This window comes from Manis javanica, chromosome 14 (assembly GCF_040802235.1).
Source record: "Manis javanica isolate MJ-LG chromosome 14, MJ_LKY, whole genome shotgun sequence".
Taxonomy (NCBI): domain Eukaryota; kingdom Metazoa; phylum Chordata; class Mammalia; order Pholidota; family Manidae; genus Manis; species Manis javanica.
In genome coordinates this window covers 1,987,356-2,013,445 of record NC_133169.1, presented here as the reverse complement: position 1 = coordinate 2,013,445, position 26,090 = coordinate 1,987,356, and the positions used below count along the sequence as shown (strand labels likewise).

Here is a 26,090-nt window from a genome sequence, read left to right as displayed (position 1 = left end):
GATTGCTTAAAAGGAGTCTCATCTGAGCATTATTTAGCAAAATCTTTAGTCCAACTCTTCTTGTAAATGCTCCTTTCCCTTCTCCAAAAACTGACCATGAATTATATTCTTTCATCATGAGTTTATTTCTTTATCAAGAAAGATAATTAGCTTTTTTTCTGATTTTGAGAGTATTCAATATTTACTGTAAAAAAAATGGGAAAAAGCATGCAGTCTTGTTCATCTCCGTCAGTTTGGTGTTTTGCTTTTATTTTAGTTTCTTTGATGACAGGTAAGGGCAGTATAGTAACTTGACATAGAGCTTGGACTCTGAACTTGGCAAACTGTTGAACCTCTGAGAATCTCAGTTTTTCTTCTGAAAATAGACATATTTAATAGGACCTTCTTTAGAGGTTTGTTGGGGAGATTTAATGAAATTGTAATGCTTAGCACATTGGCACATCAGAGGCCCAGGTGGTAGCGAAGTCGTCATCTTTTGTAAAATGCCTTTCAGATACTTTGCCCAGTTTTCTACTGTGGTGTTTATCTTTTCCTTAGTGATTGGGAAGAGCTTTTTATTTATTACTATTGAATTATTTGAGGATAATACCGTGTGTCATTTGTTGCAAATATTTCCCCAGTTTGTTGTTTGTCTTTCAGTTTCCTTATGGTGGTTTTGTTTCATGACTTCAGCCTGTGAACTCAATGCTTAGAAAGGCCTTATCCTTCCCAGGATTAGGTGGAAAGTTTCTTCTTGTGTTCCTGTTATAGTTCTATGATTTTGTATCAGAATAAATGTTCAAGCCTTCTACAATGTGTATTACCGTAAAGTACGACATAGAGCTATAGCTTAATTTTTCCATGTGGCTGTTCCTTTGTCCCCGTAACATTTATTGAGCAATCTCTTCGTTTCTCTGTGATTTAAAATGCCATCTTAACATATGCTAAATATGTTTGCTTGGATACTTTTGTCTTTCCCACTAATGGCTTTATTCCTACATCAGTACCATAGTGTTTTAATTATCCTGTTATACACTGAGCATTTTATGAATGCCTGTATCATAGCTTTCTCAATGTAGAAAAAAATATTTATATATCATGTTGGCTTCTCTTTGCCAAAATTGCTATATATTTCTTTCTGGTTAAAAAGAAATGCATATTCATTGTAAAAAAAAAATTAGTATCTAAAGAAAAGTATGAAAAAATCACTTGAAATAACCTACTGGGATGATGTTTAACATTGCTGCATGTCCTGACATTTTTCTCTGCATATATTGCCATGTAGCTATACATTCTTTTAAAAAAAATCATACTATACATGGATGACCTTTTTAAAAAAATCAAATTGATTTCTAGAATTAGCCTAAACGGGTTTTTATAAAAACTTGGTAGAAAACCCATGATAATTTGTATTGTTTATGAGTCACTACTACTTGTCTATAATTAATGTTTTTTAAGTTACTGTAACTCTTGTTTCTTTTTCTTGTTCACATTTATTCTAAATTTAAGAAATTGTTGCATTTCTGTGAATTTAATTCTAATCTTAGATTGTTATACATTTCCCCCTATTTTCTTTCCCAGTCAGATCCCTCCTTACATATATACCTTGATTTTTTATGGGATATTCGTTGAAAATTATTTAAATCACTCTAGTATTCTGCTTTAGCCAAAAATGCTAACAGAATTACAGTCATCGCCAGGTGGGTATTAACACTAAAACACAAAACATTGTTCTGTCCTTCCACAAAACCATGGTGCTCACTCACCTTTCATATTGCAACAATAAACCAGAACTGGAAATGATCCACAGAGGCTATTCAAAGACCAAAGAAATCCCCAGGCCTCAGGTATCAGTTTAAAAGTAGCCTAGAACAACAAAGTCCAAAAGGGCATATGATCAAAGTCCATAAAACCATTAAGGATTTGGGTATGGTGAACTGGCTGTAGTGAGGACAAGAGGGGGACAGTGTAATTAAGTTAAAATTCAATAGAGAAACATGTAGAAACAAATATACACACATCACAGAAGCATCAAAACAGTGAAGAAGGCGTCCTTTGGTATTTTGAAGATTAAAGTGGATTAGAATAGTCACCTTGATTTTTTAAAGTGATTAAAATGAAAAATGCTCTATGTTATTTGCAGTCTGAATTGTTTTGATCTGTATTTCTTTAGTGGTAAAATATAAAAATGATCCTCCCAGTGTGTATTTAACTTCCTGGTGGAATCACTTGTCTTGTTTTGACAGGAGCAGTACCGCCTCAAGTTCTAGAGGAAGTGGGAGCCGCTGTGCATCTGAGGGCCCAGAGCCTCCCGTGGCCCCACAGAGCGCCGTGCAGCCTCCAGGAGACAGCGAGACAAGTACGGCGTTCGTTTGCTTTCGTCACTGCAGACCCAGTGCTGGGTGTCCACCTTTTTCTGTTCCCTTGGTGCTGTACTTGGGTTTCTTATTTTTAATACTTACTTTGCCTCAGTAGTCCGGCCGTTACTATTAATACACAGATAGGATATACCATAGGTAGGGACCTTAAGCATTTAAGATGAGGAGTCACAGAGAGGCACGCTTCCCCTCTGTGGGCACAATGGCCAGAGTGCGTGTCATCACACTGAAAATTTGCGAGACGTAAATGTTCATCTGACTTACCTTTGCTGTTTTTATACATAGCAGGAAACCCAGAGTACCTCGCTTGATTTTTTCAAAGACTGGGTGGTTAATGGAGGAAACAAAAAGGAATAAAGTCTAAGTGGGTTACGAGCGAATCCTATTTCATACAGGAAGTAACATTTAGGGACTTTTTCAGAACTCTTCCTGAAATATTTCTATGTGACTATTATACTAAAGTTAGTGCCTAGTACAGAGCCTGGGACACAGATTTTTCAGTAAATACTTGATAAAGAAAGGAATAAGTAAATTCTGTTCCTTAAAATTTAATACGATATGTGTAAGACAACTGTCTGGTAAGCAAATGTCCAGTTGGGAGCAAAAAAATCCCAGAAACACATATTCCAACAGCCAAACAAAAATTATGGTGGGGTCAGTTTTACTATTTGGTCATGATAGCTCAGATTATAGCTAGAAAAGTTTTCATTTTGTGCCGGTTAGAAAATAAGCAATGTCAAGTAACGTCAGTTGTGAGAGGTAATTGAAGGAGATTCTTCACACAGAGTCAGTACATGCAGGTCCCTGCATGGGCTCTGGACAGAGGTGGCGGGCAGGGATGCGCATCCCTCCCTGGCAGTGTTTGCATGATTTAGTGTGTGTGCACATATTTGCATTATGCTGGGGGAGGGTTTTATCTGAGTGTCACAAGTCTCAATGACCAAAAAAGGGTTAAGGAACTGCTTACACATAGGAATGCTGGAGTATTAAACTGATGTTTATTTTTCTAAAAAGGAAGTTGGATTTAATGATACTTTGGTTATTTCCAGAATTTCCTGAAGAATCACCAGAGGATATGACGACATACCGGGAAGGTACCTCTGCAGGAAACACAGTTCAGGATCGTATAGACATAGGTGAGCTCTCGTTCTCTTCAGGTAATTGCTTCATGTGGGAAAATAAGAAGGTGTTAGGACCTCCAGACTGAGAGGCCATTTCCAAATAGATGTGTTGTGGAATTTTCATCTCCATGTAGGGGAATTAGACTTTAGATTAGAAAATGTCTGTCCTCTTGGAAATGAGATAAATAAGTATTGTTGCCAACATGACCCACTGTTACTACTTCATTTTCTGACAGCACACTCAGAGAGGTCCATGTCTGAGCTGCTGGGTTCCAGCTCAGGAGGAAGGAGTGACGTCAGTCTTGACAGCCCTTGTGGGGTTCCAGGAGAATCCACTTTGTCTGAAAAAGGCAAGAAACCAGGAACTTCAGATCAGACTGGCACTGAGAGTGCTGCCGACCCAAATACTACCAGCCTTGAGCCTCCGCCACAGACAGAAGCCATTAGGCCCTCGCCTCCTGAGGGAGCCCTGGCCAGGGGCTCCGCGCTCCAGGACACAGACGACAGTGATGACGACCCAGTCCTGATCCCGGGCGCACGGTACCGAGCGGGACCTGGTGATAGGTCAGTAAATTTTTGGTTAATGTGACCTGTGAAAATTATGATTCACAAGCTTTGTTTGAAGTCACATAGGGGAATCTCTCCATTTTTGACAGTTCTCCCTCTGAGGGTGTCTCAGTCATATAAACTCATAAACTTTTTAAACTATAAATGATTGTACATAGTACATCCTTCGAGCAACTATATTAAGAGGGGAATGAAAAGCCGCACTGCTCTGTGTCTGCGCACTGCAGGCTTGATAGATTGAGAGACAGGAATGCTGAAATGGCCACCCAGGTACTTACAGAGCCAGGGTCATGTCAGCTGTCCAATTACCCTGCAGACATCCTGGCCATTATCAGTTGCTCTTTGTTCTTCATTGCTCAGTTGTTTGCTTCTCCATTGACCCTGGATGAAGGTAGAACCATAGCAGTTCTCTTTTTAAGAACATTGTGTTTTTCTCTGATTTCTACTGACCTTTAATTACTTAATTTAGAAAATGAAAAATTATACAAAATAAGTCCTGTAACTATAATAAAGAATTGAATTACTAACATGTACATATAACAAGTATAATATTTTTTCCATTTTTCAGTTTATGAGATCATGACTTTTTTAGGGTAAAAGGATATATTTTGTTTTTTAGTAGATATAATAATCTTTTGAAGTATATTGCATTCCATACTTTTCAAGAACTATTTCTATTATTAGTGCCATCATATCTTATCACATGTGTAAATTCTTTGAGAGAATCAAATTTGATCGCTAAAATCTTACCTTACAGGAGTGAAAGACCATTTCACACATTTTTATACTCAGTATACTGGTATTCATAAAATATTCTGACATTTCTGTCAAGTGAAAAATAATGAAAAGATGATGCAACATTGCTGTCCCTTAATGGTAAATCAATGAGCGGGAGCGTAATCACTTGGGTTTAAGCCCAGCTTTGCCTTTCAAGAGCTGTGTTTTTCTCATTCAGATTACTTCTCTCTTTAAGGTTCCGTTTCCTTATCTATCAAATACGGTTATGATTATCTAGAATTTTAAGAATTAAAAAAAGCAAAAATAATCACAGGCATGTTTCACAGTGAAAGCACTAAATAAACGGTAGCTCTGTTAAACAGCCAAGATACTCTGTGTGGCTACTTAGACCTAAAAAGCAGTTCTAATAAGAATGGCGGTAGGAATAAAGACTGGCAGAGGACAAGCAAAAATGCTGAGCCCTTCAGCTTGTGGTTCAGTGAAACTGCCTTTCCTTAAGTATGAAAGGGTATGTGTCTTACTTGCATCTTACTTAGAGTGTTTAGTTAGCAATGGCACTGTTTTTAAATGTAAAGGAAATAATCTTTCCCTATATATTTGTACATGGGGATTAATCAAACATATTCTCTTTACCTACCACACATAAGTCTTCAGCATTCATAGATTTTAGATGAGTTTTAGTTTCATTTCTTTATCTACCTGGAGGGAGTCCCTTAGAATATCATTACTAGTGGGTGTACACAGGTAAGGTTGGCAAGCGTGGTGGCACTTGCTTTTTGAAAATTAAGTTGATGGTTTCCAAAACCCAGGGTGGAGAGCTAAAGTTTATAATTATTTTAAGCTTGTACATTTATGACCCTCTATATTAGTGAATATATGGCCTTGGTTTTTTCTATACTTATATAGTAAGTGATATTAAGGTCATAATTGAAAATAAAATTTAAGTATACACTTTCTAATAAAATGTACCCTATCACTTATTAGCTTTGTTTATTTTAATAAGAACTTACATATTTTTAATAGCTATTAGACCCTTGCAAAATAATTAAATTATTAAGCATCTTCTGTCCAGGCTAATTACGACATACCAAGCCTGCTTTATAGCTAAGGAAATCGAGGTGCGGAGCAGGGATTCGCATGTCCTAAACCTAAGGAGATTTTTTTTTTTAGCATAGTAGCATAACATCAGTGAGAAAGGGTGTGCAGGGAGAGTGGATCCTAGAGAATCCAAAACATTTTGTAGTATGTTATCCTTTGTTCAGAGATACTGCCAGAAACTATCGTGTCTTTCTGTTGAGCTTTATCATTTGCTTACCACTTTCATAATACTTAGATGATTTATATGCTTTAGGGATTCCCATCCCATGGGGTTTGAATCTGCCACAAAGTTGGCATCTGCTAGCCTCATTGACCTAAGAAATCCAGGTGCTGAGCTAGGCTAGCAGAATCTTCTAGAGAGATGACTGGGGATGACAGCCTGAGTCTGACCCACTTCGTGCATTCCTACTCACACTTAGATCCAGATCTGAAACCGCCTCTGGATCTCCAATTGTTTCCCTGCTTTTTTTTATTATTAAATATTATATAATATCTGTATACTTGGTTTAGGTATTTAGTGTTAGTTTGTCCTGTCTTATTTGTTTCACTCTGTAGGACTTAGTAGTAAGCTTACTGAAGAATAACAGAAGAACAATAGAGTTCTGACCCTTTGAGAAACAATAATTCAGTGAAGAATAGAGGACAAAAATACACAAGCTATTTGTAAGAACACAAAGATAGGTTTACTAAATATAGGAAATGAAATACAGTGTGATGTATCAATACCAAGATGCACACACTGAGAGGATGCTAAAGTGATTATACTGTTTTCACAATTACATAGATTTTTCTTTGAAATTTACATTATTCTTTCCTAGCTATTTACTAAAAATTTGTAAACGGTGAAAAATCTTCCTTTATGACTTTTATCTAAGTGATTTTTATAGTTCCTGACCTTAAGTACCATCTTGAGTAGATCTTGAACTGCCTGTATGAAGTCTGCTTTGCTTATGGCTGCATCTTCATAAGGGCTCTTCATCCTTGAAACAACTGCCCATTTATCTTACTTTTAAATTTGGAGGAATAGGTATGTTGACTTTTATTCTAAAGGGAGAAATTTAAGAAATTTTGCTCCTATGAATATGCAGAGAATAATTTGCCAGCTTGTAAAGTAGGCATGTGGTTTTTGAGAATTTCTGTTTCCAAAGGGACAAAAAATTCCAGAGCTCCATTGCAAAAATCATTATTGTTTGTTTCTTAGACTGTAAGGATACATCTAACACTTGGATGAAATGCCTGACAGAAATGATGCATGTCTTAAAAGTTCCCTCCTTGCTGCCATTTGGGAAGCCCAGTCTAGCTTAATTTGGTTTGGGTAAAGAAATGGCCCCCAAATTTAAAATGGTAAAAGTACATACATCTCTGCCTTAGTTTGTATGAAGAATTACACAGTAGTGGGTCTTGTCATTTTTTTGCCACACATTTAATTTTTAAAGTGAAACCTAAGAATTTTGTAGCTAAGCCATTTTTCACACACATTTAATAAAAATATCAAAACAGTTCTTTGCAATGCAGAATAATAATTTCTTTATAAGACTTTGCATTTTTTTAATTTGGTAAAATAAAGGGGACTCAAATATTCACTTTGGGCTGAGATCAAGCAGGAGAAGGAAATATCTTAGGAAGTAAAGGCCTTAACAACTAACATAGAAATTTTAAGCTGGAATGTTCTTATTAACTGTAGCTAGTCTCAGTGTTAACTGGAACCTTAGCGGAGGCCAGCCAACTTCTAAAAACCCAGAGAGTAAATGTTTTAGGCTTTGCTGGCCAGCAGGCAAAATGGGGTCTGTTTTGCAGGTGCTTCAGTAACCATTACAAATGTAGAAACTGTTCTTTGGCTATGGGCCATTACAAAAGTAGTCCACTGGCCCGATTTGTCCCAGGAGCCATAGTTGGCTGGTTCCTGCCCTGTGTAGCCCGTCCTTCAGAGGGTAGCTAAGCTATAGTGTATGGTGCAATGCCTCTACTGGCAGATACCAAAGTTAAACACAAGGAAATCTGTGAATCACCACATATATGGTCTCCTATAACTTTGTGTCCAGCAAGAATGTGGAACATTAAATGAAACTAAATTGAAGAAAGAAATTATTAATTGAATGGATACTTTCTAATCATGGTATTTTAAAAAATGCAGTATTTGTATCCCTTCATGATTTTATTACTGGTAGGAACATAATCTTGTGCCCTTGGGATGAAAGGAAAGTGGTCATGTTTTTTGTTTAGGCAGTGTTCATACACTGTTTACACGGTGCCAAATCCACCTTAGAGTAAATGTGTGATGGCCTTGCTGCTAGCTGTTTTCTTGCTAAATCCAAGGGGTTTTTTGCTCTCTGAAAAAAGATAAGCATCTAAGTAAGCTTCCTGAAGAAGCCCTTGGTAGCCTTGAATAGTTTTTACAGACATGTTAAGATGCTGTAAAGATTTTTTCTGCAAAGATTAAAGATATAAACCTTATTGCCTATTATTCAGTTTTTTGAAGTATGTATTTGCATAGAAATTTGGTTCAACTTACTCTGAACTCTGTGGAACATGGCCTTCATTTTTAAAGCCAAAATTCTTGGTGTTCTGCAAATTTGCCACCACCTATTTAGTTATCATTATATTCAACCACTTTGTCAGTATTTCTAATGATTCAAGTATATTCTTTGTTGAAGAAAATTGCTGAGGAAAAAAAGTAGTCATGGAGAAAGAATGGAACTGTTAGGGTGGTAAAAGCTCTGTTACTGTTTGCTTGCTTGTTATATAGTCTTGTGGTTAGGGCAAATGGGTCAGCTTGGCACTTAGATTATTTATTTCCCAAAGAGCAGCATAGCCCTGAGGAGCAGAGCGTGCTGTGTCAGTTGCCAAATGGGTGGTATTGGTAAAGGCAGTCAGCACAGTTCCCCGCACTCTAATCTACTTAAAAGGTAAAAGGAATTAAGTGCTATGTTCTCCTCCTAATCTGTCTTTAGTGAATGTTTCCGTGTCCTTAGTTTCTGCATATACATTTAGTTGAATGACGTATTTCACATAATATCCTAAATCACAAAGGGAAACAAAATTTTTTTAGACTGAGATGATTAATGGTAAAAGTGGTGACTTTAATGCTTTAAATATTTGGTTCTTTGAAGTCTTTGTGAGTGACTTTAGTATGTGTTCCCTCCACTAGATTTAATATCAGAGGAACAGCAATAGGTGATAGAATAATGAGGTAATTCAGTATGTTCCTTCATTGTGTTACTGTTTCTTTATGATGAAGTTTACCAGGTCCTCTTTTTCCACAGCTAACCACCTTTCCTATTAACAGTTCATGTTTTTTGAATTTACTGAACTCTGTGTGCTAGCATTGTGAAGCAAGTTGCTTTTGACAAACTGTATTTAGCTGCATGCACTGCATGGCCTAGAATGAAAGGACATTTCCTGTGTGCAGATATAACTGCTGTTCACTCCAGGTGTGCCATGTAAAGTAACTGTGATCGATGATTAAACATTGGTTACTTGCTTTGACTGTTTTGTTACAGAATGCATCTTATGTATGCTGTTAATAATTGAGTGGGATCAGCAACTTTTTATTCATTCAAATATATGCCTTTTCCTTGAGATCAATAACTTAAAATGGACGGATTTAAGTCTAATTCTGTGCCTAGGTTTAAGATTCTGATTTTTTTCAAAGAATCTGTTTTCTTATAAGTAGCTTAGTAATTTAAGAGTCACACATCAAGTTGATATATCAAACACTTCTGTAATTTGAAGACTAACAATGGGGTACATTTTTAAATACAAATTTAAATAAAATGAACCTCAATCCCATTATGCATCTACTCAAAACCTGGGTTATTGACAAAATCAACCTTGGACCTAGTTCTAGAGGCACATGTTTGTTATTTGCCATTAGTGTCTAAAACAAAGTTGAATATAAAACAATACATAGCAACAATCAGAAATGTAAAATTGGTGGAATTCCCCAGGGGGAACACAGAAATAATTAAGTAAGCCAAAAATTACTGTAGATGTAAAGAAATCCCCAATTAAGGCCAATTCTTAGGAGGATTCCCATGTAGAAGTCTCAGAATTGTTTTTACTTTTGGTGTTTCTGGGCTGTTCCAACATTAAAGTATATTTGAAATAACTTTTTGCAAAAATTAGTCTGCTGCTAGTTAACACTTTTTAATTAAATGACAGTAAGTGGAATTTGTTTCAGGTATTTTTGTTTTTCTGATTTCTGATTCTGATTCTGAGTTCAAACCATTTATCCCAAGTACTCAAAGCCAGTTTCTGCTTTTACCATGAAGATTGCAATTGAAAAGTACCATGTTGCTGTAGTAAGTTCCAGAGAAGTCAAAACACTGAGGTAGAGGTTATTATGAACTAATAAACAATGGTGAAACAGAATGTGGGACTTTCACCTTCCCTGAGAGTGAGTGAGAATCAGACTCACTCTTCTCTTACTCAGTTTTCTTTCTTTCTTACACAGAGATTGTCTGGGTGAAATTTCTAATTATAAGGTAGTTTTTTTCCTGACACTGAACACACATTTCATTTGCTTCCTCATTGAGCAATTGGGAATGTTCAAGGAATGTAAACTTCTACTTAAGGTAAAGAAAATTAGAAAAACAAAATTACCACACTTTATCATCTCTCTGGTTCATATAGCCAGTCTCCATTAGGGACTGTCCAGTAGTGTTTTCTGAATGTGTCTTGCTACAGTCTGCTGAGATTCTGAATGGTAGGTGCCATATTATCTGTTTCTTTGAATAATAAGTAAAATGATGAACATCCCTTACTCTTCACTCACCTGCTGTTATGTCACCACCTCTCACTTGACCTTCTGTTCAAATAGTCCTCCAGCTCCTTCCAGTGAGTCCATCATCAATCAGATCACTGCCAGGGGCTCGCCATTGCTCGTGGTGGAGAAAAACTCCAGCTGGACACCCTGTTATGCCGTTCAGGCTGCTACCAGGAGTGGCTCATGCTCTCCGATCAACATAGTGCCCTGCGCTGTCCCTTCAGCTGAGGTGACCTCCTGCGGCCTCTACACCATCACTTTGGCCACCTCATCTTTCAGCATTCATCATAAGCTGCTGCTTTTCAGAATTTTCCCAGTCAATACAATTTCACGATCCTAAGTAGGATTGCACATTTCTTCTGTGTGCCCTTGCATATGTGTATATGTGCTACCTATAACACTTCACTGCATATCTTTGTGTATGTGGTTCTCTGTATACGATGTAGGCCTCTTTAAGGCCAGCATAATACATACGTGTATACATACATAAAAGTTGGCAAAGAAGACGCCCTTTTAAATAAACTCTAGCTAACCAAATTTTTGTTCATATTTCCTCAGATGATCTGGGTTGTCATTTCCTTCCTCTGCCTCCTAAAACTTGAAATAAATAAGAAGCTATGAATTACCCTTCCAGGGGTCCCATGACCTTCCCACACATTTGGTGACTTGCTTGACCAACTTACAAAACTCAGAGTCACTTGTAATCATGGCTAAAGTTGATTATGACAAGGGGAAAAGACACACCAGGCAGTCTGGAGAACCCAGCACAGGCCCCCAGCCTTCCGCCCCCCAGGACACATGCGTTCCTCAGCACTACAGTGCAGCAGGCCCTCGTGTCGTACTTCTGCCAGGAGAGGCCTGCCGAGGACCTGGAACCGGCACGTTGGGACCGCTCGTGTAGGCACCCTCGGCCCCGACCAGGTCCCGCACTTCCAGCAGGTGTCCCTGGCAGTCGCCAAGGAAAGCAGGTGTGTCAGGGTTCAACGCCCCTGGCGGGCAGATGCTGTGGGTCACGTTCTGAAAGTCAGAGCCCCCATATGCTCACCAAGCCAGCTGCAGACGGGCCCTTCTCAAGGTGGCGGCCCGGCCTGGGGTGCGGCAAGCCTTCGCTCACTAGGACATTGTGAGGTGAAGAATCCAGATTGCCTTCCCCCCCGAGAGGAGGAACGGAAACAGAACGCTCCGTCTACCTCTCTTCTTTCACATGCCTGTAAAGATAGGTTCTGAACTGACTAGTATTCCAATCTGTGGACCTTTCTTATTGGTATGGCTTTTACTATAAGCAAGTGCTTTAAATCACTTAAAATTTTTTTAAAAGCAGGTAACATACCCTTTCTAACCTCTTATTCATAGATCCACTTGACAGAAAACATTTTTAAATTGATAATTTAAAGGTAAATTGGAGCTTAACTCTGAATAATCATAAATTCTAAATTTGAAGGTTCAGATCAATGAGGTTTTTCTTTTCCAAAAACTACTTATGTTGATAAAAGAAGAATGGATGCATAGTATAAATTAAAAGAACTTAAAATTTTTGAATCATATACTGAAGACCAGTGGTATACAGAGTTAAAAATGAACATTTCCAATGAGGCATAAATAAATGGAATTTAATTCTTTGGTTTTAATATCTTTCTTTTCTTAATTATGCTTTGGGGATGTTTCTTTACACACACCCGTAGCAGTGTTGGTTCTTATACCAACACTTTATAGCTGTTCTGAAAATAGAGACATAGAAGTAAAACAGTTATTATAGAAACTCCCCTATTGTGGGATGGTGGGTTGGGGAGTTGGGGTTGAGGACAGCTTCCCTATATTTATAAAAACCAGGTTTTTCAATCTTGGAGTGGCAAAAATCTTAAGTTTTGTAAAATAAATGCAAACGATTATGATAGAAGAATTTGATTATGAAATTAGGAAAATGTAGGTTCATGTTACCCTGTGTTCTGATAAGTCTACAGGGATGTCACAACATGTGGTCAGCACTACATGTGTACCTGGTTGAGATTCCCAAACCACATCAGCAAAATCAGGCCTCTGAAAGGAGGATGGATTTGTGTGTAATCCGTCCTTTTCCACATGAGCACAAACGTGTTTTGTGGAACACATATGAAAATTTGGAAAGTGCTCTCCTAGATCATGCGAATTTTATATTCTAGGTTGTGAGTCTTGAATTCCTTCAATATCTAGCCTAGGCGACTAGACTGTTGTACTTCTTTCAGTGCATGACTCCCACCTGCTCAGTAATCCAGCACCTGTCGCGATTTAGTCATGCCCCGATGTTCTCTCCTTAGTAAACATGCCCTTTACTAACCGCCTTAGGTCACTGTATTCCAGGTTAAAGAAATCTGTCTTCTCTTAGTCTTTGGGTGAGCCATTTTCTACTACCTTAAAATTTGTTTCCTACAAACTATTTTAATAATATCAATAATACCAGTTAATTTGTACCACTCTAGCAATATGCACTGGTATTTTATAAAAGGATTTACCATGTTTAAAATAGCCAAAGTAATTCATGTTTTATATTTTTAGTTCTATTTAATGAGTTTCTCCTTATGTTCTAGCCTAGTTAATTATTACAGTGTGCCAGTTTAGTATTTTTTTTTTAGATAGGATTTGTCATTGATACATCTTCCTAATTTAAGCTTGGAGACTTCTTAAAAATTTTGCTGACCATTTAGAAATGGAATTTCTAGAACATGCAGTGTTAGAAATAAAATATAAAGACTCAGGAACAGGAAGGGATAAAAATGTAAAGTCAGAAACCTAGGTTTTATTCTCTTCAGTCAGTTGTACATTCTTCAGATTCACTGTCTTTTTTCCCATGTATGAAATGCTGTTTCCTTAACAGAGTAAGAGCTGATGCTCTGGGATGTTTCTGTTGCTACTTTGAAATTCCTGGATGAATCAATTTTGTATTTATTCCATTACTCATTCAGTAAACCCACAGGGAACCAGACACTGTGGTGGATGCTGGTGACATGAGGGCAAAGAAAACACAGTCTCCACGAGCTCTGGGTTCAGTGGGATACACAGACACGTGTAAATAATTACAAGCCAGTGATTGCAGTGATAGAGCTCTGCCCAGGTGAGACGGTGGCGAGGGGTTCCTGCCCTAGCCAGATCTGAGGATGTTTGTGACATACTGTCATTGTTGATTCATACTTGGCTCCTTTTCTTTGTTCATTTAATAATATAATAAATACCCATGAAACCGCCACCCAACCCAAAAACAAAGACTCCCAATAACTAAGTTCTGCCTCTACGGCTCCCCGTTCTGTCCCCCTGATCCCACACCGTTTGTAACCACTCTGCTGACTGTTGATCGTGCGTTGCCTTAAAAGAAAGATCATATGGAAGTACATGCCAAACTTGTATTCCTTAATTTGTTTTGCCCACTTTTGAGCCTTACAGAAACAGGATATCACACTGTGTGTGGGACTGGGACTTGCTCTTTTTTTCAGTCAGCATAGTGTTGTTAAGGCTCATCCGCATTGTTGTGCGAAGCTGCTGCTCAAGCCCTCTCCCTGGGGTGTGTGACTGCCGGAGTTCCTCCTTTCCTCTTGATAGCCGCCTAGGTCGTTCCAGCGTCTGCTGTTACTGACGCTGCTTTGGACATTCTGAAGCACGTCTTCTTGGGTTTTTCTTGGGCACATACCTAGGATGGAATGTGTAATTTTATAAGCCAATCGCAAATCACTTCCATTTAGGAGTGTAATTACCACAGTCACTAGCAATCATTGTGAGCCACATGTTCTCTAATACTTGGTATTGTTACATTCTTGCTTTTTGATCGATTGGGTGTATTAGGTGTCTTACGGTCTTGATCTTCATTTCCCTGTTTACAGAGGTTGTGCTTCTCTCGTCTGTTTTTTAGCCATGTCTGGTTTTCTAATGGGCTGTTGTAATTAAGCTTTTTTTCTTTTCCGTGTTGATTTGCAGAAATTCTTAATTCTCTTTGATACTTATCTGCTATCATTTATATTTGTACAAATATTTTTCCTGGTTTTTAATTTTTTTTAACTTTAAGCAGTCTTTCGAGGAACCATTCTTAATTATAATGTAGCTGAATTTTGTCAATCTATCATACTTCTCACTTTCTTTCATTTAAGAAATCCTTACCTACCTTAGAACTTTAAAATTTTTTAAATTTCCTATTAAAGTTCTTTTTTGACATTTGAGACACTAGCCCCTCTAGACCTGATTTTATGATGTGTATGTGTGCCCTCCCCCAACCCATCAGACATCCCTTTCCCTGTCATTTATGCATGTTGAGTTTCCCCAGGGACCAGCCAGCCACACCCCCTGTCATAGTGCGAAATGGCCATGTACATGGTAAATTTGTAAATGTTTCATTCTTGCTTAAAAAGCATATTACTTTATAATTTTTGATTTAGAGTTTTTATATGTGAGTATTAGATTGAGACTGTTAGTTGTATTGCTCAGATCATCTGTATTTTTTTTGCTTGCTTTCCAGCTTGACTTATGAGCAGTGAGAGAGGTGTGCTGACTCTGCTGTAATGGCAGCTTTGTCTGATTCTCCTTATAGTTCAGCATTCTGTCTTTAAATTCACTTTGAGGCTGGTTTATTAGGTGCATTCATGTTAAACTGTTACATCATCCTGGTTCACTGGTGCTGCTGTGTGTGTAGTAATCCTCTCTATCTTTAATTCTGCTTTTTATCTTGGTCTGCTATTAATATATCTATGCCACCATCCACTTGAATTTGTTATCATTATGGCTATATTTGGACTTGTTCCAGCTTTTGACATCTAATTACCCTGTTTTTCCTACATTTCTGTTTTTATATTCTTGCCTTTATTAGTTTTTTACCCTTTTGTTGTTCTGCTTTTTCCTTTTTTTTTCTCCATTGGTTGGAATTTGTGCTCTTTATTATTATAATGGTGTTTAGTTCTGAAATATTCCTTTGTATTTAACTTGATGATATCTTATGAATTTGAAGTTTGTGTGCTAAATTAGCTTGGCCTGTTATGAAAGAAATAATATTTCAAAAACACCTTGCAATTAGTAGCTTTTTAATAAATATTTGGTGTTCTTCATAGGTATGTATCATTTTAATTTTCATTTGATCAAACTTGTGAAGTAATAAAGTACAAATTTATTATTTTCAATGACCTATATTCTTTTGGTGTTTCTTAGGAAATCTCCTCTAGGAAAGTTGTTCAGTGTATCCATTCCGAATCTATTTCTTTAAACTGTTAGTAGGTTGGGTATTACCTGATTGTATTTATAGGTGCAACATCTACTGTTTGTATCTTCTAATTGGAAATATGTGCGCTTAAAGCTTTGTCTCCATCTTAAATAGTTTTCCTACAATGAGATAGTGGTAGGTGCTGGAATCTTTTTTGAACTACATAATACAAAATGTGTTGACTTGCAATCTAGATTTTTAAATCATCAAATTATCCTAATAAGCATTAAGCAGTAGATTAGGCCATATTCTAGGGCAACCTTTTAAATGAACTAAACATTTATGATTTGGTACCATCCTCACTAATTCTTAATTTTTACCGCTTCATTGTTCATTCAGCTTTAATTTTGCCCATACATCTTGCTTTAAGTTATTTGAGCTTCCACCTAACTTCTTAATTTGTCATATAATTTCTTTTCCATTTATAGCTCATAAGACCTTCATCTTAGCATGTTTATTTCTATTTCCTCTGCTACCTGATGCTTCACTTTCTTAGCAAAGGTTTTTTTCTTTATTGTTTTCTTATTAATCATATGTTTTTAACTGTTTCAGTGTTCCTTTCTCTTCTACTTCAGAAAAAAAAAGAGATCCAGCCATATTATGTTTCTTTTGAGAGCATTTGAGCTTCAGCTTTCCCATCACCACCTCCCAGTCAGAAAGAGGTGATCAGTAAACTGAGCGCGTCAGCCTCTGTCTGAAGTTTCTGACTATATATGTTAAAAATCTATGTGTAGACCCTTCTGCTTAGATATACATAGGATAAAGTTTCTTAAAATGCTTTCTAAATAAGCCTATATAATACACCATTGTTTGAGGAAGAAAATACCTTTGTGTTATAAAAGTAGGAGTACGTATTTGTTATATAATTGTTTTAAACATGTTATTAAAAACTTGGTTTCTGGTTTTTCAGACCCTTTCTATGCATGTGTAAATTTTTCCCCCATGAATTACTCTTTAACTTGTGTTGTAGATTGAGCAGTACAATGCTGATATTTTTGTTTTTGTTTTGGTACCATTAATCTACAATTACATGAGGAACATTATGGTTACTAGACTCCCCCCATCACCAAGTCCCCCCCACATACCCCATGACAGTCACTGTCCATCAGCTTAGTAAGATGCTGTAGAATCACTACTTGTCTTTTCTGTGTTGTACAGCCCTCCCTGTGCCCCGCCTACATTATACATGCTAATCATAATGGCCCCTTTCTTTCCCCCTCCACCTCTGCCCTTATCCCTCCCCTCCCTTCCCACCCATCCTCCCCAGTCCCTTTCCCTTTGGTAACTGTTAGTCCATTCTTGGGTTCTGTGAGTCTGCTGCTGTTTTGCTCCTCCAGTTTTCTTCTTTGTTCTTTTTTTTTGGAGGGGGGGCGATTTTTTTTGTTAATTTAATTTTGGTATCATTAATCTACAATTACATGAAGGACATTATGTTTACTAGGCTCCCCCCTTCACCAAGTCCCCCCCCACATCCCCATTCACAGTCACTGTCCATCTGCCTAGTAAGATGCTGTAAAATCACTACTTGTTTTCTCTGTGTTGCACAGCCCTCCCCATGCCCCCCCCCCCACTATACATGCTAATCGTGATGCCCCCTTTTTTCCCACCCTTCTCCCTCCCTTCCCACCCATCCTCCCCAGTCCCTTTCCCTTTGGTAACTATTAGTCCATTCTTGGGTTCTGTGCTTCTGCTGCTGTTTTGTTCCTTCAGTTTTCTTTTGTTATTATACTCCACAGATGAGTGAAATCATTTGGTACTTGTCTTTCTCCTCCTGGCTTATTTCACTGAGCGTAATATCCTCTAGCTCCATCCATGTTGTTGCAAATGGTAGGATTTGTTTTCTTCTTATGGCTGAATAATATTCCATTGTGTATATGTACCACATCTTCTTTATCCATTCACCTACTGATGGACACTTAGGTTGCTTCCATTTCTTGGCTATTGTAAATAGTGCTGCCATAAACATAGGGGTGCATCTGTCTTTTTCAAACTGGGCTGCTGCATTCTTAGGGTAAATTCCTAGGAGTGGGATTCCTGGGTCAAATGGTATTTCTACTTTGAGCTTTTTGAGGAACCTCCATATTTCTTTCCACAATGGTTGAACTAAATTACATTCCCACCAGCAGTGTAGGAGGGTTCCCCTTTCTCCACATCTTCACCAACATTTGTTGTTTGTCTTTTGGATGGTGGCGATCCTTCCTGGTGTGAGGTGATACCTCAGTGTGGTTTTAATTTGCATTTCTCTGATGACTAGCTATGTGGAGCATCTTTTCATGTGTCTGTTGACCATCTGAATTTCTTGTTTGGAGAACTGTCTGTTCCGCTCCTCTGACCATTTTTTCATTGGATTATTTGCTCTTTGTTCGTTGAGGTGCATGAGCTCTTTATATATTTTGGATGTCAAGCCTTTATCAGATCTGTCATTTATGAATATATTCTCCCATACTGTAGGATGCCTTTTTGTTCTATTGGTGGTGTCCTTTGCTGTACAGAAGCTTTTCAGCTTGATATAGTCCCATTTGTTCATTTTTGTTTTTGTTTCCCTTGCCCGGGGAAATAAGTTCATGAAGAAGTTACTCATGTTTATGTCCAAGAGATTTTTCCTATGTTTTTTTCTAAGAGTTTTATGGTTTCGTGACTTACATTCAGGTCTTTGATCCATTTCAAATTTACTTTTGTGTATGGAGTTCAACAAAGATCCAGTTTCATTCTCTTATGTGTACAATACTGGTATTTTTCATGTAGTTGCTCATGGTTCTTCCTTACCCTTCTTATTTATTTATTTATTTACTGTTATTTTTTAAATTTTGGTATCGTTAATGTACAATTACATGAGCAACATTATGGTTACTAGGCTCCCCCCATTATCAAGTTCCTTACCCTTTTTATTGGTGGCATAAGTATTCCAATGGATGGATGGATATACCATCACTTACTAAATCTATTCCTTCCACGTAAACATTTAGATTATTTCCAGTACTTCTCAGAGTAATGCAGTGAATATGTTGATACCACATAGTATGTGTATGTATACATACATATTTATTGACAAGTCTTAACTTTTTTACAGCTTGCATTTTTAAAAAATAAAATTGCTGTGTCAAAGTGCATATGTTTTAAATTTTAATAGCTGTTAATTTCTTCTCAAAAATGTATTGCATTGGAACTCTTAATATTATGCTGGCAGAAGTGTAAATCTGTAACCATTTTGGAAAATTGTTTCGGAATACCTATATTCGCTGAGCATATGCACATACTATGGTCTAGTAATTACACCTCTAGGCATATATCGAACAAAATATGTACATATGATCACCAAAGCCATGAACACTATTCAGTAATCGAAAACTTTAAATAACCCCGTGTCCAACAACATTTGAATGGGTAAATCAGTAATGTGTAGTGATACATAGTAATACAAACTAGTACTTTATGCAAAGATGATGAATGAACTACAGCTAAATAAAACAACACGGCTGAATCTTACAGTGTTGAGGAATGCTAGCACGAACGTGTATTGTATGATTCCTTTAATTAATGTTCACAAACAGGCAAAATTAATCCATGATGTCATAAGTCAGAATAGTGGTTTTCTTTAAGGGGAGAAGAATAGTGGGAATGGGACACTAGAATTCAGGAATTCTGGTTATGCTCTGTTTCTCAGTAATGGTGGTGGGTACCTGGGCCTGTCTCATTTGTGAAAATTCATCGGATTACCCACATGGTTTTATACCTTCCCATATATGGGTTCTACTTAAGTGAAAAGTTTACAGGGAAAGAGCACACGTTCCTTTTTATACAGAGAACCACTTCCAGACTTGCCAGTGGCGCCTGTCTTCCTGTTCTCTTGCCACTCTGGCAGGCGCAAGAACCCTTCCGATCTATTGGTCACGCGAGGGATGACCTACATCTGTTTGATTAGTGAGGCCGAGCATCTTTTGTATATTTCTTAAATGTCTATTTCTGCAACTTCCCTACTCATGTCCTTTGCCTGTTTTTCTGTTATAGTGTTCCATTTTCTTAGCCATTTCCTAGACCCTGTGTATTTTGGATTTGTAGTTTATTATATGCCAAATATAATGTCTTAGATAGAAATTCAAACTGACCGACTTGCTAATGTTAGGAAAAGTTTCTGTTGATCAATCTTAAAGGAGCCCGTTGTTCTTCACTTGCCAGCTCAGTTCTCAGGAGGGTAAAATCTGCCTTACCAGCTCCAAATCCGCACGTCCCCAAGGAGCCCATGCGAGACGGACTCCATCTGAAGGTCCTTGTTGTATCGCATATACATTATTATTCTCTTTTTCTTGACTATGCTGTTCTTTGCTGGGAACATCTTCAAAATAAATTTTAAAGCACAAGTTTCTCCACTGCTATTATATGTTAGTTACCCTCGGTTTCTTTTGGTTTTTCTTTATGCCTCTGCATTTCCTAATATGGAGAGAAGTAATATTGAATAGGATTTGTTTTACTTGTAGTAAACTGCATATTAATTTTATCTGTATCACATTTTTATAAAATAGCCCTTTAAAAACCAGTGTGCCGCATGCTATTTCCTTTACACTCTCAACCAGTACCAAATTTCTAAGTGGTTTCTTAACTAAAATATTTTGTTTCAGTAACTCAACTAGTCTGATGTGGTCTCACTGTGGTGTTTGCCTTTTTATGCTTTCGGTTGGGGATGCCTTAATGAGATAATGTTCAGCTTAAATATTTTCTATACTTTACTGTATTCTAATATTCCTCATTTCATTCTGTAATGGCCTGTGAATATTTTTTATTTATTTTTTCTTTTGATATGTAATTCATAGACGCTCTGCTGTTGCCCGTATTCAGGAGTTCTTCAGGCGGAGAAAAGAAAGGAAAGAAATGGAAGAACTGGACACTTTGAATATTAGAAGACCACTAGTAAAGATGGTTTATAAAGGCCATCGCAACTCCAGGACAATGGTACCAAATGGCATTCTTTAGAGAAATTGCAGTTTCATAGTAGGAGATTTTTCCCCTAATAGTGATTCCCGCATGACATTATTGCACCTTCGTGGTTATTGCTTTACCCAAACATGGTTCTTTTAGTCCTATAATCTATTGTGAGATACTGTTAATTTTTACAAGAAAACTCTGCCCTACTGAAGAAATACTGTAAAACTTAAAAGGATTTAAAATTTCATCATGTCCAGGTACCCACTGCTGCTTTTTTTGTTCTTTCACACTTGCTCATTTGAGCGCCCTCTGCTGGTTTTGTGGAGAAATATTGGGATATATGAAATCCAGGTTCATTGAAAATATAATCAGATTACCTTAATTATAATAACTTTTTAAGTCTGACAACTGAAGGTTTATTTTAGTCACCTCATCACTGTAGAATTGAATTTCCTCATCTATGAAATAAGAATAGACCAGGTGATCTCTAAAATCATTTCAGGTTTTGCAATCTATAAGTCTACACCCAAGGCAACAGTCATTATTTACTAAAAGAATTTTGCAAGATGATTATGTTATAGCTGTTACTCTGAACCAGTCATACCTAGAGAGTGTTGTTCTCATATATTCACTGAGTTACCAAAAAAGTATCTACAGAATCAGTTTTAATCTGCTCTGTTCAGGATCTAGGCAAAAAGTTTGGGGTAAGGAAATAACTAGCTTTCTCTATCAATATTATTGGTAGAACAATTTAATCATTCTAAAAACAATAATCATTAGAGGTAACCAATTTATATTTCTTGCAATTTGGTGGTTAAAATTTTAGAAGAAAATAATTATGGGTAGGAATGAAAACAAAAGATAACAAGTAAATATTATAGCAGTAGCTCTAAGGCAACAGCAAAACTGGCTCCTCTCTTTCGCTTTGCCACAAATAACATAGTCTTAGCTGCCCCAAAAATGATTAAAAAAAAAACCCTAATCTGAAGTACAAAAATTGTTAATGGTTCATCTGTGCATCCATTGAATAGTGTCATCCTAACCATCTAGAACAGCCTTTTCCTTTCTCATTGCTTCATGCAAGTCAATTGCTTATCTCTTTTCTTAATTGAGAGAGCTCTAATAGCTCATTAAAAAATTGGTACTTGTTCTTTCGCTACAAAACAAAACACAAGAAAACAGTTCATTTTTTTCTATGAATTGTTTCTCTTATCTTGTAAAGCTGAAATGGGACCATTTCTGGAAAGATCAACACCACATATATACATTTCCATTTGCTACCCCAAACCCAAAAGTCTCTTCATCCGTTTAGCAGGTATTAAGTTGGTACCTACTGTGTGCCAAGTGCTGTTCAAGCACTATAAACACAGTGTTGGGCAAAGCAAAACCCCTGTCCTCCTGGGCACTTTTTATTACTCGCTGCTATTCATCCCTGGTGACGAATCTCTGTCACCATCTGAAGATATCAGAAGACAGACTCTCTCATTATGCTGTTATTTTGTATGTATTAATTGTTAAGCCAATTAATTTGTTTAACTTGAGAATAGAAAAAGTCTTTGTTTTAATAATGACTCACATTTTATTGTAATTTCCTTTTTTAAACCCTTCTTTAGATAAAAGAAGCCAATTTCTGGGGTGCTAACTTTGTAATGAGTGGCTCTGACTGTGGCCATATCTTCATTTGGGATCGTCACACTGCTGAGCACCTAATGCTTCTGGAAGCTGATAACCATGTGGTAAACTGCCTGCAGCCACATCCGTTTGACCCAAGTAAGATGACCTTTTATAAGGCAAGGGCGAGAAACAGAAACCGTCAGTACTGTCCATCAGCTCCAGTGTCTTCCTAGTCGTTAATGAGAGGGTAACCCAGACTGCTGTGCGGCCGCTAGTCAGTTACAGCTCTGCTTGAGTTCGAAACAAAAGAAACATTTAGAATCTGATTTCGGCAGGTAGTATGGGGAAATAGGTCAAAGAGCTTATTGTCCTAGTAGTGCTAAGTTATGTCAGCTTTGAGGGTCATCTGAGCAAACCGTTCCCTCATCTGAATTGGGCCTCCACATGTCTCAGTTAACTTACCAGAATGCAGGCACATCAGCTCGTACTTGCCTTCCATTTGAAATCGCTCATGCTTCTTGTTAAGAGCAAGAAAATTTGGGCAACTTGATGGTCTTAAAATTATGTTCTAGGGTAACTTTTAGGAAATCTTCAAAATAATGTTCTTACTGAACAGTTACATGTGTCAGTATAATCTCTATTCCAGCTCAACTTTTCTGTAGGTACACATATATGCATATATACACATGTACATATATATACATGTATAGAATTAATGGCATGTTTTTTTAAGCTTTATATTAATATGTACATTTTATTTCTAGTTCTAGCCTCATCTGGCATAGATTATGACATTAAGATCTGGTCACCACTAGAAGAGTCAAGGATTTTTAACCGAAAACTTGCTGACGAAGTAAGATATTTATTATACTTACTATAGACCATACATATTTCATGCTCATATTTAGTAACATGAGACAACCTAAGGTAGTTAAGAAGGTCAAATTTTAAGAAAAAGAAAAACTACAATAAAAACATGCTCATAATACTAGAGAGGTAAAAATCAAAATATTAGTTTGCTAATTAGAGTATTGGTTATTGATAATACCAGATAAAATGTATTGTAGTTTAAGAAAAATAGATTGACTGTTTGTATTTATATAATGCAGTGAAGAATCATTAAAAAAAAAACCTCTATCCTTTTCAAAAAATAGTTTTACTATAGGTGTCCTCCATAATGAGCCAAATTCCAGCAGAACAAATGATTAGTGAATCTTTTCCTTTATTATTATATTTTAGAATTTCCTCACCTCCATGTTAAATCATTAGTTTTTAAACAGCTCTGTGAAGCTCCAGTTTTTTTTTTACAGGGTTAGGAGGGAAGGCAGATGATAGGAAAGCTGCACTCTGGGCCTTTCCTCCCCAGCTTCAACCATGGTTTTCATTTGTGGGTTTTCATGTAAGATTTCTTACGAAAATAAGGGTCCATTGCATTAATCAGCTACTACCTAGTTGCTGAGCTTCTATGAGTAGGTGAGCGCAGCTCAGCTCTATGCTAGATCCTTTCAAAAGCATAAAATGAAAGGTCCTAAGCGCCCATTGCTGAAAATGTCAGTCAGCTGGAAATGGTATCCCAGGCTGCGGTTGACAGCAAACAGTGCAGTTCCCACGTACACTTTCACTTACTTAACCAACATTTATGAAACACTTGGTGTGTGTTAGGTACAGTGCTGAACTTAAGAACATAGGTCTTGCTCTCAGAGCTTACAGACCAGTGGGAAAGACATACAGACAGACAGCATGTAGCATGGTCAGTGTCAGAGATGTACACAGTGTTTTGGAAGCCATACAGGGGAACAGAAAGTGCTCAAAAATGGACGGGGTGGGTGGGGAAGTATTGACAGAGGAAATAAGAATTAGACTAAGTTCACCAGGCAGACAAGGGGCAGAAGGCTCCTCATGTGGCAGGTTACTGCCACGTAAATAGACCACCAGGCGCTGAAACCTAGAGTGTGAGTAAGAAAGCCGCTCACCTGGATGGACCAGCCAGGCCAGGCCCAGCGGCTGTGGGCCCCGGCGCCCTCATGGACTGGATGTGCCGCCGATCATCGGGGACCTGTTGATAAGATCAGCATCTTCCTCCTCCTGTTGCACTTGGATTTCTTTCTCCCTTTCCCCTTTTTTGCTTTTCCTTTTTCTTTTGCCCGGGATTATACACTAGACGCCTAGGAATTTGTGGATACTCATTTTGACCTGTTCTTGGTACTGAAGACACAATTCATTGGTAACCCTTATCCAAAAGTTTATTTTTGAAAATTCCATTGTCTTAGTCAAGCTAATATTTTCTCAAGGGATCCAGGTGACCTAGTGTACTACTGTGTCCCTAGAAGTAACCAGTCCACTAAGGGGCAGGGAGAGTACCGAGGGGCTGACGGCCACAGAGTGGGCTGCTCTAGGAACCAGCGTACAGGTGAAAACAGTGAGTTTGTAATGTTTTTAGTAGCTTCAAAGTTGGACCATGTCTTTCTGCCAGTTGAAAGAGTAGTGTTCTCTGCTCTTATTCCCTCAAATGCAAATTTTTATTTCATTATTAAAAGTATTTGGCATTGAGTAGTAGCCTTAAGGTGGAAAAATAGGCAGCATACATATATAAAGAATGAAGTGATTCCTCCTAGGACCTGCTGATTTTTTCCTGTTCTCCTAATCTTCAAGGAAAAGGTACAGTTACTCTAGTCTTTGATGTGGTTGTTTAATTTGCCTCGTAGGTTATAAATCGAAACGAACTCATGCTGGAAGAGACTAGAAACACCATTACAGTTCCAGCCTCTTTCATGTTGAGGATGTTGGCTTCGCTGAATCATATCCGAGCTGGTAAGAACTGTCAGTGTACGATTAAGGTCATTATTATATTTGAAGATCATGTTATTATTGAAGATCTGCTTTAAAAGGATTTAGTTAATTTCCTTAAGTCACGAAATGAAGACAGTTTGAACTTCTGAGCTAGGAGTTCTGTGAACTCTTGATCTTAGCACAGTAACTTATTTCTTCGTGAACCAAATTTATTGGAAAGTGTCCAAATGAAAAGACAGAGTCATGTGAAAATGCTGATCAGCGAGTTTGTTTGCTGGCGTGGAGGAACAGACCATAAATCAGAAGGCGGGGTGCCTTCCGTGGTCTAGGTCAGCCTCGCCCAGACGGGAATAAATGTGATGCTGCTGCAGAGGGTCAGGCACGTGCCTCAGGATGGGTTTGTCAGGATTTTTTGTTTTGGAAAATAAACTATGAGGTTCAGAGCCGCAGATGCACAAAATGCATATGTTATGACTACTATTCAAAAAGGAATTGAATGATCGGTGTTCATAACAGTAGGAAAGATCCAGGATCCATTACAAACAAAATAAGTTGATTAAACAAAACATCTTTATCACTCTTCACTGGTTTCATAGATGGAATTTCTTTATATGTTGGGTATTATCTATTCTTTAACAATAATCACCACCACAATTTATAGAGTGCCTATAATGTGTCAGGCATCACACTGGTCATTTCACAGATTTATCCTCACTTAGCTCCAGCCCCTTACAACTGGGTGCAGGTCACACGAATGATTAGTAGTAAAGCCTGTATTTGGAACTAGCTTCCAGGCCCTTACTCCCCTTGGACCCAGAAATTTCACTTGCAGGAAGACCTCCAGCCCCGGATGTGACATGCGGCCCTCCGGATGTTCTGCCCTCAGACTGCCTTTCTAGCTCATTCCA

At 37.6% G+C, this 26,090-nt stretch overlaps 2 protein-coding genes across 14 annotated transcripts in view; one reads left to right on the top strand and one right to left on the bottom strand.

Moving 5' to 3' along the window:
• The window catches only part of DCAF6 (DDB1 and CUL4 associated factor 6), a 124,557-nt gene that overhangs the window by 91,964 nt on the left and 6,503 nt on the right, over nt 1–26,090 (top strand). For 8 of the 12 annotated variants that reach the window (XM_073221983.1, XM_073221985.1, XM_073221990.1 and 5 more), the window contains 8 exons: nt 2,226–2,338; nt 3,407–3,493; nt 3,715–4,042; nt 9,030–9,071; nt 20,667–20,805; nt 22,392–22,548; nt 23,157–23,245; nt 25,098–25,203. In XM_073221983.1, coding sequence (XP_073078084.1) covers nt 2,226–2,338; nt 3,407–3,493; nt 3,715–4,042; nt 9,030–9,071; nt 20,667–20,805; nt 22,392–22,548; nt 23,157–23,245; nt 25,098–25,203 — 1,061 coding nt within the window. The remainder of the gene's footprint in view (nt 1–2,225; nt 2,339–3,406; nt 3,494–3,714; nt 4,043–9,029; nt 9,072–20,666; nt 20,806–22,391; nt 22,549–23,156; nt 23,246–25,097; nt 25,204–26,090) is intronic. The other 4 variants (XM_073221984.1, XM_037023848.2, XM_037023847.2 and 1 more) reach the window with 1 other exon arrangement.
• GPR161 (G protein-coupled receptor 161) overlaps nt 13,997–26,090 on the bottom strand; it is a 58,215-nt gene continuing 46,121 nt past the window's right edge. Inside the window, exon 5 of one of the 2 annotated variants that reach the window (XM_073221994.1) lies at nt 13,997–14,304. In XM_073221994.1, coding sequence (XP_073078095.1) covers nt 14,132–14,304 — 173 coding nt within the window. In that variant the 3' untranslated portion in view covers nt 13,997–14,131. The remainder of the gene's footprint in view (nt 14,305–26,090) is intronic. The other variant, XM_073221992.1, reaches the window with a different exon arrangement.